The sequence below is a fragment of the Protopterus annectens genome, chromosome 14.part0, assembly GCF_019279795.1.
Source record: "Protopterus annectens isolate FY-2018-M chromosome 14.part0, PAN1.0, whole genome shotgun sequence".
NCBI classification, from domain to species: domain Eukaryota; kingdom Metazoa; phylum Chordata; order Ceratodontiformes; family Protopteridae; genus Protopterus; species Protopterus annectens.
The window spans coordinates 987,377,289-987,390,187 of NC_056748.1; the positions used below are offsets into that span (position 1 = coordinate 987,377,289).

The window sequence follows — 12,899 nt, forward strand, 5'->3', positions numbered from 1 at the left end:
ATGGCTGTCCGGGCAAAGAAGCAGTGTCTGATCCACAGATATGGCTGATGACATTCAGGTTAGTGTGACCTTTATTATGAAAACCACATGAGTATAACTAACGCACAGAGTACTATGTTTGTGCTGTGCCATCATACATCAGATATTCCCTTCTTATACATAAATAATTTTTACATAGGTACTGATATTGTTTATATATATATATATATATATATATATATATATATATATATATATATATTTACTGTTTATTGTTACCATGTAGCATGAGTGACGCCTGACTGTTTAATGAATGGAATTGGCAGCATGTAAGGAATATGTTCTTTTTGTAGTGTATTGCTACATGTGCTTTGTTTAGGGACTGCAGTGAAATATGCACTTACAGCTTCAGCTGGAACATTCATTAACTAACTGATCATTGCTACGGTACACTTAACTGAGTAGTTTAAAGAAATTCTGTATATTTAGCCATGTACTAGTGCTGTATTCCAGGTCTATGGTTATTTGTCGAACAGCGCATTCATCGAATGGCTGTTTGTTGAACACTAGCCATCGAAGCATCAGTAAACTGAAAGGTTAAATTTACTGAAGCCTAATCCATAATAATCCAGCACAATAATCAACAACTTATTGCTTCCTAACAATCACTTAGTTTTAACTAAAGCCACAGAACAATAACTGCATAAGTTATTAATGCATTTTTCTTACAAAATATTAATTATGAAAGAATACTTTAAGCACGACTTTAAAATTCATGCTTCCATAACATTGTGTGATCATAATCACAATGTGGAACTCAAGTGAAAACATTACTCTAATTAAGCAAATCCACATATAATTAATTTCACTTGTTATGCCAAAATAATTTGTACATATGCATTTAAAAAATAAATAAAAACAGACTTCCATCTCACTGCTTCAAGGCACTTAATAAACCGGACTTCACACTGCTACCATTTCCATTGGAAAAAGCCCTGCATGGTTGCAAGGGTTGGGTATGGTGATGTCACATCTCAAAGGGTGTGGTTTACACCTTCTGAACCTCTGCTCTAGTTACATTCATCTCTGGTTCCGGCACTTCTAAAGATGACAGTACCTGTGAAGACTAAGACCATGGCCTACTTCTTGTAGAAGTCATACCTGCAGAAACTTGAAAATGTGGTGGTCAGCACTCAGTGAAAGACAACTGACATCTAGCAGGACATGGGTGACCACCTGTCATCCCTGACAGGAATTACCCACTCAGCTCACCACTGTCAGCACAGATATGATGACCTGAAGAGGCAGAGGGTTGACCATTTGCCTGAGTTGGTCTTGAAGATTAAGGTAACAAGTCTTGATTTATACAGTATTTTTTTCAAATTTTCTTTGATCTCTTAATTTAATTTGCATAGATTTTAAAATAATTGTAGGGTAATAGTAAAAAGATATTTTACATAAATGCAGGTATTTGCAGATAGGAATATATGTGTGAATGCAAACATGTACAGTGGATATAAAAAGTGTACACACCCCTGTTAAAATGCCAGGTTTTTGTGATATAAAAAATGTTACCACAATAAATCATTTCAACATTTTTCCCACCGTTAATGTGACCTATAACCTATACAATTCAATTGAAAAACAAACAAATCTGTTTGGGGAAAAATATAAAAAATAAGAAACGCACAATAAGCTGGTTGCATAAGTGTGCACACCATTAAACTAATACTTTATTGAAGCACCTTTTGATTTAATTACAGCATTCAGTCTTCTTGGGTACACACCTGCCATCAATTAAAGAGACTCTGATTAACCCCAAATAAAGTTCAGCTGTCCTAGTAGGATTTTCCAGACATTTACTCGGTTGCCTGCTACAGCAAAAGCCATGGTTCGCAAAGAGCTTGCAAAGCATCAGAGGGATCTCATTGCTGAAAGGTATCAGTCAGGAGAAGGGTACAAAAAAATTTCTAGAGCATTGGATATACCCTGGGACACAGTGAAGACAGTCATCAAAAAGTGGAGAAAATATGGGACAACAATGATGTTGCAAATAACTGGACGTCCCTCCAAAACTGATGATGAAGAGACAAGATGAAAACTGGTCAGGGAGGCTGCCAAGAGACCTACAGCAACACCAAAGGAGCTGCAGGAATTTCTGGCAAGTGCTGGTTGTGTACTACAGGTGACAATAATCTCCCGTATTCTCCATATGTCTGGACTATGGGGGTAGGGTTGCAAGATGGAAGCCTTTTCTTACACAGAAAACATGCAGGCCCAGCTAAAATTTGCAAAACAATACATCAAATCTCCCAAAAGCATGTGGGAAATAAGGTTGAACTTTTTGGCCACAATCCCAAAAGGTACATTTGGCACAAAAACACTTCACATCACCAGTAGAACACCATTCCCACGGTGAAGCATGGTGGTGGGAGTATCATGCTTTTGGGTTGCTTTTCTTCAGCTGGAAATGGGGCTTTAGTCAAGGTGGAGGGAATTATGAACAGTTCCAAATACCAGTCACCTTTGGCCCAAAACCTTCAGGTGTCTGCTAGAAAGCAGAAGATGCAGAGGAATTTTACCTTTCAACATGACAATGACAGCATGCATACCAACAAATCAACAAGAATGGCTTCACCAGAATAAAATTAAAATTTTGGAATGGCCTAGCCAGAGCCCAGACCTAAATCCAATAGAAAGTCTGTGGGGCGACCTGAAAAGAGCTGTGCACAAGTGATGCCCTCGCAATCTGACAGATTTGGAGCGCTTTTGCAAGGAAGAGTGGGCAAATATTGCCAAGTCAAGTTGTGCCATGCTGACAGACTCCTACCCAAGAAGACTGAATGCTGTAATTAAACCAAAAGGTGTTTCAACAAAGTATTAGTTTAAGGGTGTACATACTTATGCAACCAGCTTATTGTACGTTTTTTATTTTTTATATTTTTCCCCCCTAACAGATTTGTTTTTCAATTGAATTGCACAGGTTACAGGTCACATTAAAGGTGGGAAAAGTTTTGAAATGATTTATTGTGGTCTCATTTTTTTATATCACAAAAACCTGGCATTTTAACAAAGGTGTACACACTTTTTATATCCACTGTATGTATATAATTGAAAAAGGGCATAAGTAAACATGGACATATTCGTAAACATGCATTCATATGTTTACAAATATGTATGTGAATGTCTCTATACACACACACACACACACACACATATATATATATATATATATACAGAGAGAGAGAGAGAAGGGGGGAGGGGGAGAGCACACACACATAGCTGTAAGGCACTGTATTAAATGCACCTACACTAACACCCAGAATATTGACGAACAACAAATGCCAATACATTCTGCACATGCTCCAGACATTATCCAAGAGAAATCCAGAGATTACCCATGACAGGAATAAATAAAAAAGTGCTTTTACAGGTGGGGAAGACCCCCCCCCCAAACACACACACACACACACACACACACTAAGTTTATCTATCTACTAACTCCAAGACTGCACAATCTATGGGGAAAGAATATTTCCTACTTGGGGATTGTCAACTATCTGTTTACATAGACCAAATGGTGTAGACCAAACAGATGCTGACGTACCTGGTCATTCAATCCAGTCCCTGAGACATATGTATACAATAACACAATTAAAGGCTGCTTTAAAATAATATTCAGAAAAGATGATCATTCAAATGTCCTAAATCTAATGACAAGGAAATATAATGAAATACCATCATGCTCCTAAAGTCACTGTACTTATTACATTATCTAAATTACCTGAAGTAGGTCTAGTCTGAGCTGCATTTCTCCTTGGGTTGATGAACACAAGGCGCCTATGACAATACTCATGTATTCTTCTGTATTTACAATAGCAAGCTGCTCCAAAATGCAGAGTGTGCTTATACGGTAACGCTGGTCATCTAGGAAGATCTTAATGTATGGAACCATTCCATAATCCTTTAGGATAACTGCAATTAAAAAAAAAAAAACAAGAGAAACCTTTTCAGTTCATTATGGAACCTAGACTCAGGATAATGCTCCAGGACTCTATAGTTTGATGCCTTTTTTGCACCATCTCTTACAGAAGATCTTTTTAATTTTTCATGAAGGCATTAGATATATATATATACTAGTCCAAACAATTTCCCAGGAAATTTGCATTTTATGATTTTATAACATATATATATATAATACTGTAAGCTGTCATAATGCAAAAAAAAAAAATCACCCCCCCTCCCCCCCCGCATGCTGATACTGGTTAATATTAAATCTTTTAGCTTATAACAACTGTAGACAGAAAACAAATGAATTTCTTGTTCTCCCACTGATTATGAAATGCATTACTACATGTAAACAAATCAGCAAGGAACACCCCACTTACTACCTGTAACTTCTCAGGCCAGCTAAAATACCCGGATATTCTGAAAGATGTTCCCAGACTATCAAGTGGCCTCAGGCAGAGTATGCATCTATATGTGAGATGCAGGTAAGGGAAATACTCATTTAAATGGTGATCACTGTTTACCTGTGTACCTCAGAATGTTTTGGTCCACAATTCTAATATTACTATGCTGAATGTCATGTTCTTTTTCACGTAACTGCTATAAAACAGACTTTTTATTGTATGCAAATTTTAACCTGTGTGCACATTTCAGTAATATACGATTACTGGAATGAGAAATGGGCTTATTCACGGTAATATTAAAGCAGACACTTGAATATTCAAAATTTTAGGCTGAAAAGACTGCACACTGAGCTCTAAAACCTGTCATACCTCCACATACATACATATTATTTGACCTTGATTAAGTTATGTAACAACATTATTATTATATACTGTCATTCAGTCTGCAATGAGCTATGACTGGAGCTAAACACTGTAAACATCCTTGTATCTGTGCAGAATTCAGAGAGTAATGCAGAAAACTGATACTGTGATGCAGGCAGAGAACATCCTCAAACATTTCTTGAAGCTTGTGGCTATTAGAATGTGATAAGCATGAAACACATGCTCCAAGACTAGCAGGAATATTCCCTTGCAGCACATCAAATATCTCCTCAATTGAGGAGGAACATCCAAATATACCCACAACAATATTTCAGCCTGGAAACAGCCACAGAAAGAAAATTCATCCAAAAGAAGTGGAAAGGAGCAAGTTTCCTCTAAATCAGAGCTATGGACTTGTGAATCTGAACAAGAAGCCCTGTCTCTATTTCAAAATCCTGTAGCAGATTTTCATCAGGACTTTCTTTAGTGACATTGCGCTCAGGTAAGGTATTCTGAGCACCAGGACTAACACCTTATATAATTGCCTGGCTAAGGTCATAAAATCATCTTTCCTAACACAGCAATATTTAACCTGTTTTTTTTTGCATCTAACACCCTAGCTAAAGACTGCCAAAGGGATGGCTGTTCAGCTCCATCAGGAAGCCTCTTTTCCCAGTTACCCCAAGAAGTGTCCCATGGAATATCTCCCTGACTCAAAGAAAATGGTTCTCTCATACCCATAATGGACACTGAAACAGCCAAAAGAGGACGTGGTTGATCCCTGACTCATAATGGCTGAAACAACTACACAAGAGGAACCTAAAGATGGCAATTACAGGTTCACTCCCCAACAGCCGAGACAATAATTAAACCCGAGGTGGCAGTAAGGGTTCTTTATTATGCTGTTTCTTTGTTTTACATACAGCAAGAGAAGAGCCAACAGAACTGGAGTAAGTACCAATGCTGCAGCCATGGACTGAAAACCAATAATCAATGCTGGAACAAGTCAGTCTGAAGGTAAGCTGTCACAGAAGTGTTCACAAGCAGCACACACACATTTCCCAACAGTCCCTTTTACTATAAATTTAAGCAGAAAAATAGTGAAATCCCTGTCAGATATACAGCAGCGGTCTTTAATGTCCAATGACAGCAAAGATAACAGGGTAAGCAGTCACTAAATATGCTCAAAAAGTTTTCTGCCCATTTACAACACTTACTAAGCCTTCTGTTCTTACAAAACTAAAAGTTCACATAGTATACTTTTGCCACAAAAAATGACCGTAAAGCATAAAATAAGCCCTTAGCTAAAAATATTGGTTTCTAACAGGACACATTTGATACTGTGAAACAATACTAGGTTACTTAAAGGGTAAATTCTGCTTTTAGCTACAAAATAACTATTATTTTCTTAAAAGGGTAATAACTTCTGTGTTGAAGGGCTCCCCTGTGGGAACTTACTTGCCAGAAATTAAGCTTCAAGACTGACTGCAACTCCTGTAGAACCTCAGAGATGCTTCGTCTCGAGCAGCAACAAAACTACTGAAGAGTTCTTCTCCCTGACTGCTGATTCCCCTCCTCTGGGCTATCCAAGCAACAGTCAGACTGAAGGTGTGGGAGGGAGACATTATTGTGAAGTTGACCAGTAGTTGTAGCCTAGGCAGGATACAATCCCATATAGCCAAAGGGTTACTGCAGCAAGAGAATGATTAACAGCAAAGTCAAAGAAATTTCTGATGCTGGAAACATCCACACCATGCCATATGTTATCAAGACCTAGCCCAGCATTATTTGGTATCAGTATTAACATTAGGATCTACATTTGGGGATGAGGACGGCATCTTCATGACTGCTGCCAACTGTTAAAACTGTGGTACTAGTAAAACAAGAGCTGATGACTCACAGTGGGAACAGCAGACTAAAAGTGAGTCAGTACTACCAAGAAATGAAGCAAAGAAAGGATCACAAGAACACCTTACCTCTGCCCTCAACATGGCATTTGTCAACTTCTCTTAGTAACAGAACAGCAGGAAATGGAGTACCTCTGATTATAGATGGTCCTAATCACTGAGGGGCAATGAAAACACAGCTGACCAAATGAAATACCACTACCTGAGTCAATGTAGGTGTTTCTAAACACAGTTGAAAAGACTGACAGACATATTTTTTGAGTGAAAGCGGGAAGAGCTTGTTGGCAGCAGAAACAGAGAAGTTTCCCATTTTTGAGTAGGATGAATGTCTGATACAAAGACCTATTTTGGGGACAATGAAGATGAAGAATCTAGGGGTCACAACACTCTTTTTTAAAGAAAAAACATCTTTGTTAAATTATCACTTATGACATAGGCAATCATATACTTATATAAATGAAAGCAAACCATATTTACATATTTTCAGTTGCAAACATTATACATCACTTATAATCTACCCAGCCATGGCCAGTCAAACACTGCACAGCTTATTCAGTTCCTGAGTTCTGTTAAAGCTTATTCATCCTCCAAAATGTTGATCTGCATGTATTGCTGCCACAATTCACATTTTACTTGTAATTTGCTCATACCCTTTTCTAAAGATCACACTTCCAATTGTTTTATCTCTGTTACTATAGACACTACTTCTAGTACAGTTGGTTTAGCCTTTTCAGTTTTCTAGTAAGTGCTTTGTTTGGCAGCCAAAATAATTAAATTCAGCAAGGTATTACTATATGAAGGCAATTCCACTTCTATAGCACAGTTCAAAAATTACTTTCTTAGTTACATCACTTTGCTCACCCAGTATTTCTGATATAGTACTCTACAGGGAATTTTTAAAGTCTGCCAAATCATTACACTCCCAAAAATATGCTTCCATTTACCTCTTTCTTCCGCATTACACCCCCAACATTTGCAATTTACCTCAGGAAAAATTCTTTGGATTCTGCTTGGTGTATAAAAATACCTATGCAAACACAATCAAGTAAAGATCTCAACTCTTCTAGACTTTGTTGCATATTTGGGAGACATATGTACATCCTCTCATTGTTTCTTTGTGAATCGCATAGCCAATCTCTCTTCGCAATCCTTTCTAACCTCCTCTAATTGATTCATACAGTAATCATTCATTATTTTACATGCCCTATTAATTATCCCTTTTTAACAGCAGCTTCTGTTCTAGATTCTACTAAAAACTCTACCACTCAGGATCCCCATATTTCTTTCTCTTTACCTAACTCAGATATCAGTTTTTAATAGGGAAGGCAATCTCTAGCCTGCAGTCCAAATTAACATTTGGCCTTTTATCATCCCCTCTCTAATTATTTGCTCCCAATACCTTGGTTCCTTTTCCAGTTTTCTCCAGTAAATTCCAGTCCCCTCTTCCCTGTTCTCCATACCCCTAATTGGAGGCATCCCAATCAGCAGAATTTCCTTTCTCCATCCCCGTGTTGGTTTAGTTATTACAATACTTTCTGCTGCTTTATGGATATACTATTCTATAATATTGTTGTTATTCTCCTTAAGGATCTGCATCCAAAATCTCAGTCTGTCATTGTTTCTTAAGCTTCCCGCTCTCTCATCATCCCTTTCCACTTTGAATTATAGCTTTCTGGTTGTGCTATGTATAGGAGCCTTAACTATGCAGCTCTTAAATGCCCTTTCAAATCAGGTAATCCCAAACCACCTTGTTCTATTGGAAGGATCAGCATATCCCACTTGATTCTCACTCTATTCCACTCCCAGATAAAATCATTCAGCTCTCTATTAACTGCTATCTACAACTTCTTTCTGGTTGATGAAAATATGCTTAACTTGTATATGAAACTAAAGGGACTAAAAACATTTTCATTGCTTGTACATCTTGCCATCTGTAGCCATGAAACAGAGCTTCCAATTTCTCAGTTTTTGTGTTATATTTTTATAGTCTCTTTTTACATATGCTTAGCTGCCATAACAGAATCCTTTTAATCCATACTCCCAAGTATGTAATTTTAACTTGTTCTTATAAATATGGGTATTGCTGAACCAATTTGTATAAGCACACATAGTTTACAGCTATCGCCTTTGTTTTATCTTCAGTAATTTTGCATCCCAAAAAGACTAAAAGTGTCTTAGAATGTTCCTCAACACTGAAATATCCTCTTCTGTTTTTTATCAGGTATAAAATAATATCAGCAAATAAAGCCGACTTTGCCTGACTACTATACCAACTATATCGTGGAATTTCTGAGTCCCTTATTTTCTTTGCCAATGGTTCTAAAAATAACACAATTAACAAAAGTGAAAGAGGACACTCCAAGCCCAGTTTCTCTGTCAAAGTTAACAGAGAAGAACCTCTCTGCACTGATTTTCTACTGAGATCCCTCATATATCCTCTTCCTAATCAACCTTATATATTTTTTTTGGTCCGGGAACGCTAATGCTTCCTTTGCACTACTCAGAAAATACCACCTTACTCTACTGAATGCTTTCTATACATTAAGATCCTCCAACAACAATAGTATTTTATTACATTCTTCTTCCCTCAGGATACTCATTGTTCTATTAATGTTGTCAAATGTTTGCCTCCCCTTCATAAAACCACACTGACCCAAATCTATCAATTTTGACACACCTTTGCCATCCTATTAGCCATTATAGACAAACACTTTATAATCATGGTTTAGTATTGAACTGGGCCTATATGAAGCTGGATAAGATGGATACTTACCCTTTTTAGGTATTACAGTTACCACTGCTTTCTTCAGGATGTTGGTACTTCTCTTCAAATACTGCTAAACAAAATCTCCAGATCTTTAGAACTTTCTTCCTCCTAACTTCAAAACTTCCACAGGAATACAACTTTTCCTGGGGACTTTCCTGTAGATTAGTTATACATCACAATTTTTATCTCATCTCCTATTTTTTCAACTTCATCTACCTATAACCTTAGCATATTTAATTCTTCCATAAACATTTCCATTTGTACTTTTTCTTGATTTCCAGATTTTCATAAAACTTCAAAATATTTATAATACCTGTACAAGTTCTCTAGTTATTTTCCTTGTTATAGGCTCCCTAAGCTTGGCAACAACCCTTTCTGTCTGTTGCTTCAGCCATTGTGCTAAACGTTTTTGTGCTTTAGAGTTATAAAAAAAAAAAAAAAAAAAAAAAAAAAAAAAAAAAAAAACAGTTGCTTAACAGCAATCATGCATATTATCGAGGTAGTCACTTTTTTCTCTTTAGCATTCTGCAAATGCGTTTCTCCTTATTCTGTAAGATTCCCCCTATTCTGCAATACTTTAAACTTTGTCATTCCCTCTAAATAATTAATTACTTCGTAAACATGTCTCTTTCTTCTATTTCTACTCTATTTTTAAATTCTACTTTAATTTTATCCCACCCCCTAAAGTACAGTTTTGTACCTACCATAAATGTAGATGTTCGAGTGCTAATACAGCTGCAGTCATAACAGATGGGGTTATCCTGCCGTCAGGCAGGTCCTCGGTCGGCCGAATTCCAAAGTCTAGGTCCGGCATCGGTTGTCGTCGCTTCTTCCCTGACGTCAGTGCGGCAGGGGTATAAAAGAACCAGCCGACGCCATTTTCTTCAGTTTTTCTTGCCCCAGATGTCAGGTGCCCCCAGAAGGAAGGCAAAACATAAACTTATGTAATAATGCAATGCAATATAATCAAAAAACAGTAGTGTGCAAGCAAATACACCATAAAAGAATACCCCAATCAGGTTGTATGTGGAGGTGTTTGTCATAAGGCCTGTCCCAAGAGGGGATGGAGGGAGGGAAACCTGGACTGCAGCTGTATTAGCACTCGAACATCTACATTTATGGTAGGTACAAAACTGTACTATGTTCATCGTGCATACAGTTGCAGTCATAACAGATGGGTAGAATCCCAAAGCTAAAAACGGGTGGCAGGCACTAAGTGGAACTAGGAGGGGCAAGGATGCCCTGCAAGACTGCTGTGGCAAAGCCCGCTCTAGATTTAGAGTATAGTGGAAGGTGATAGTGCTTGGAGAAAGTGTGCACAGAACTCCAAATAGCTGCTTCCAAAATATCCTTGGTAGGAATCCCCCTGAGGAAAGCTGCAGAGGTAGCTGTGGCCCTTGTGGAGTGAGATCTGATGCTTGTAGGTACAGTTTTTCCATGAAATGAGTAACAAAAGCGTATGCAGTGGGCTATCCATTTTGAGATGGTCTGTTTGGAAATAGCCTTTCCTTGAGCACCTGTAGCATAGGACACAAAGAGTTGCTCAGATTTTCTGAATGGCTTTGTCCTGTCCAAATAATAATGAAGTTGTCTGTGAATGTCCAGGGAATGTAGTAGTCTTTCCCCTTTGTTTTGTGGGTTAGGATAAAAGGTAGGTAAGTGGATAGTCTGATTCAAGGCTACACTGGATACCACCTTTGGCATAAAGGAAGGGTTGGTTCGTAAGGAAACTCTGTCCTGATGGAAAATGATGAAAGGTTGCACAGCCATGAGGGCTTGTAGTTCCGATACCCTGCGTGCTGAGGTGATAGCCAGAAGGAAGGCTGTTTTCCATGACAAATATTGAAGTTCTGTTGAAGCAGCTGGCTCAAAAGGAGGCAGGGTCAGTTTTTCTAAAATGAAGTTGAGGTCCCAAGCAGGTACTGGTGGTTTCCTTGGGGGTTTTATATTCTTAGCCCCTCTGAGGAACTGTCTTAAGAGAGGATGAGAGAATAAAGGAGGATCAGTGTTGTATTGTGCAGAAATGGCTGAAGCATGGATCTTGATGGAGGAGAAGGAAAGTCCACTGTTTAACATCTCAGCTAGGTACTGTAATGTTTGAGGTAAATTTAGTACCCAAGGATTCTGACCCTTTTTCTGATTCCAGGCACAAAACCGTTTCCATTTGGCGGAGTAGGCTTTTCTAGTAGAAGGTCTTCTGGCCTCCAAGATGACATCCTGCACCTCCTTGGAGAGGAGAGTATGTTGGGAAATCAAGGAATCCTCCATGCGGCTAGATTGACGGTTTTCAGTTGACTGTGAAGAGTTATGAAGCTGTGCTGGGTCAACAGAAGAGGCACTAGAGGCAGGATCCATGGTGGTGAATGCGTCAGGCTCTTCAGGAGTGGATCCCATTGTTGTCTTGACCAGTCTGGAGCAATGAGAATCATCTTTGGCCTCTCTGCTCTGGCCTTTAATAGAACTTTGGGCAGCAGAGGAAGAGGTGGAAAGGCATAGACTGTCAATGTTGTTCAATTGAAAGAAAGTGGTCCACTTTCCAGGCCTGTGGATGATAGGTCCTTGAGCAAAATTTTTTTAGTTGGTAATTTTTGTGGGTAGCAAAGAGATCTGTGTCTGTCCGTCCCCATGCCTGAATTATCTTTGCGAAAACTTGAGGATGCAACTTCCATTCGTGTGGATCTGTCATATTTCTGCTTAGGTTGTCTGCCAGCGTGTTTTCCTTCCCTGGCAGGAATTGTGCTTGAAGTTGGATTTGCAATTCCAGAGCCGTGTTCCAAAGGGACATGGCTAGTCTGCACAGGGGGTATGAATGAGTTCCTCCCTGTTTGTTTATGTACCACATCACTGTGGTGTTGTCTGTCCTTATCAGTAGCTGGCCTGGATGCAGTAGGTCTTTGAAGGCCATAATAGCATTTTGTACTGCTAGCATTTCCTTTTGATTGATGTGTAGGTGCTTCTCCTTTTGGGACCATTTGCCCTGAATGCACTGATCTGTCATGTGCGCCCCCCAGGCGTAGTCCGAGGCGTCTGTTGTGATGATTTGATTTGCTTGAGGCATGCAGAAGGGAAGACCTATGTTTCTTTGGCATGCTTGAGCCCACCACAGAAATTCCTTTTGAAGACATGGAATGAGTGGTATAATTGTTTCCAAACTGTGGCTGTGTTGAGACCATAAGTTTTTTAGGTACCACTGAAGTTTCCTCATATGCAGCTTTGCACATGGGATCAGCAGGATGCAAGATGCCATGAATCCCAGAGCCTGCAGGACTTTCCTTGCAGTCAGCCTGGTGAAGGTTGCCATTTTTCTGAAGTATTGTGATAGTTGCCCTTGCTTCTCTGGCGTGAGGTAGGCCATCTGGGTGTTTGTATTCAAGCGGGCACCCAGGAAAATTATTGCTTGAGAGGGTATTAGTTTTGATTTCTTTTTGCTGACTGTGTATCCCAGAAAGTTCAACAATTTTATTACAAACG

At 38.8% G+C, this 12,899-nt stretch overlaps 1 protein-coding gene across 1 annotated transcript in view; it reads right to left on the reverse strand.

Moving 5' to 3' along the window:
• The window catches only part of WDFY4 (WDFY family member 4), a 4,454,583-nt gene that overhangs the window by 3,870,091 nt on the left and 571,593 nt on the right, over positions 1-12,899 (reverse strand). Inside the window, exon 8 of the mRNA XM_044055648.1 lies at positions 3,764-3,954. Within this exon, the coding sequence (XP_043911583.1) occupies positions 3,764-3,954 (191 nt within the window). The remainder of the gene's footprint in view (positions 1-3,763; positions 3,955-12,899) is intronic.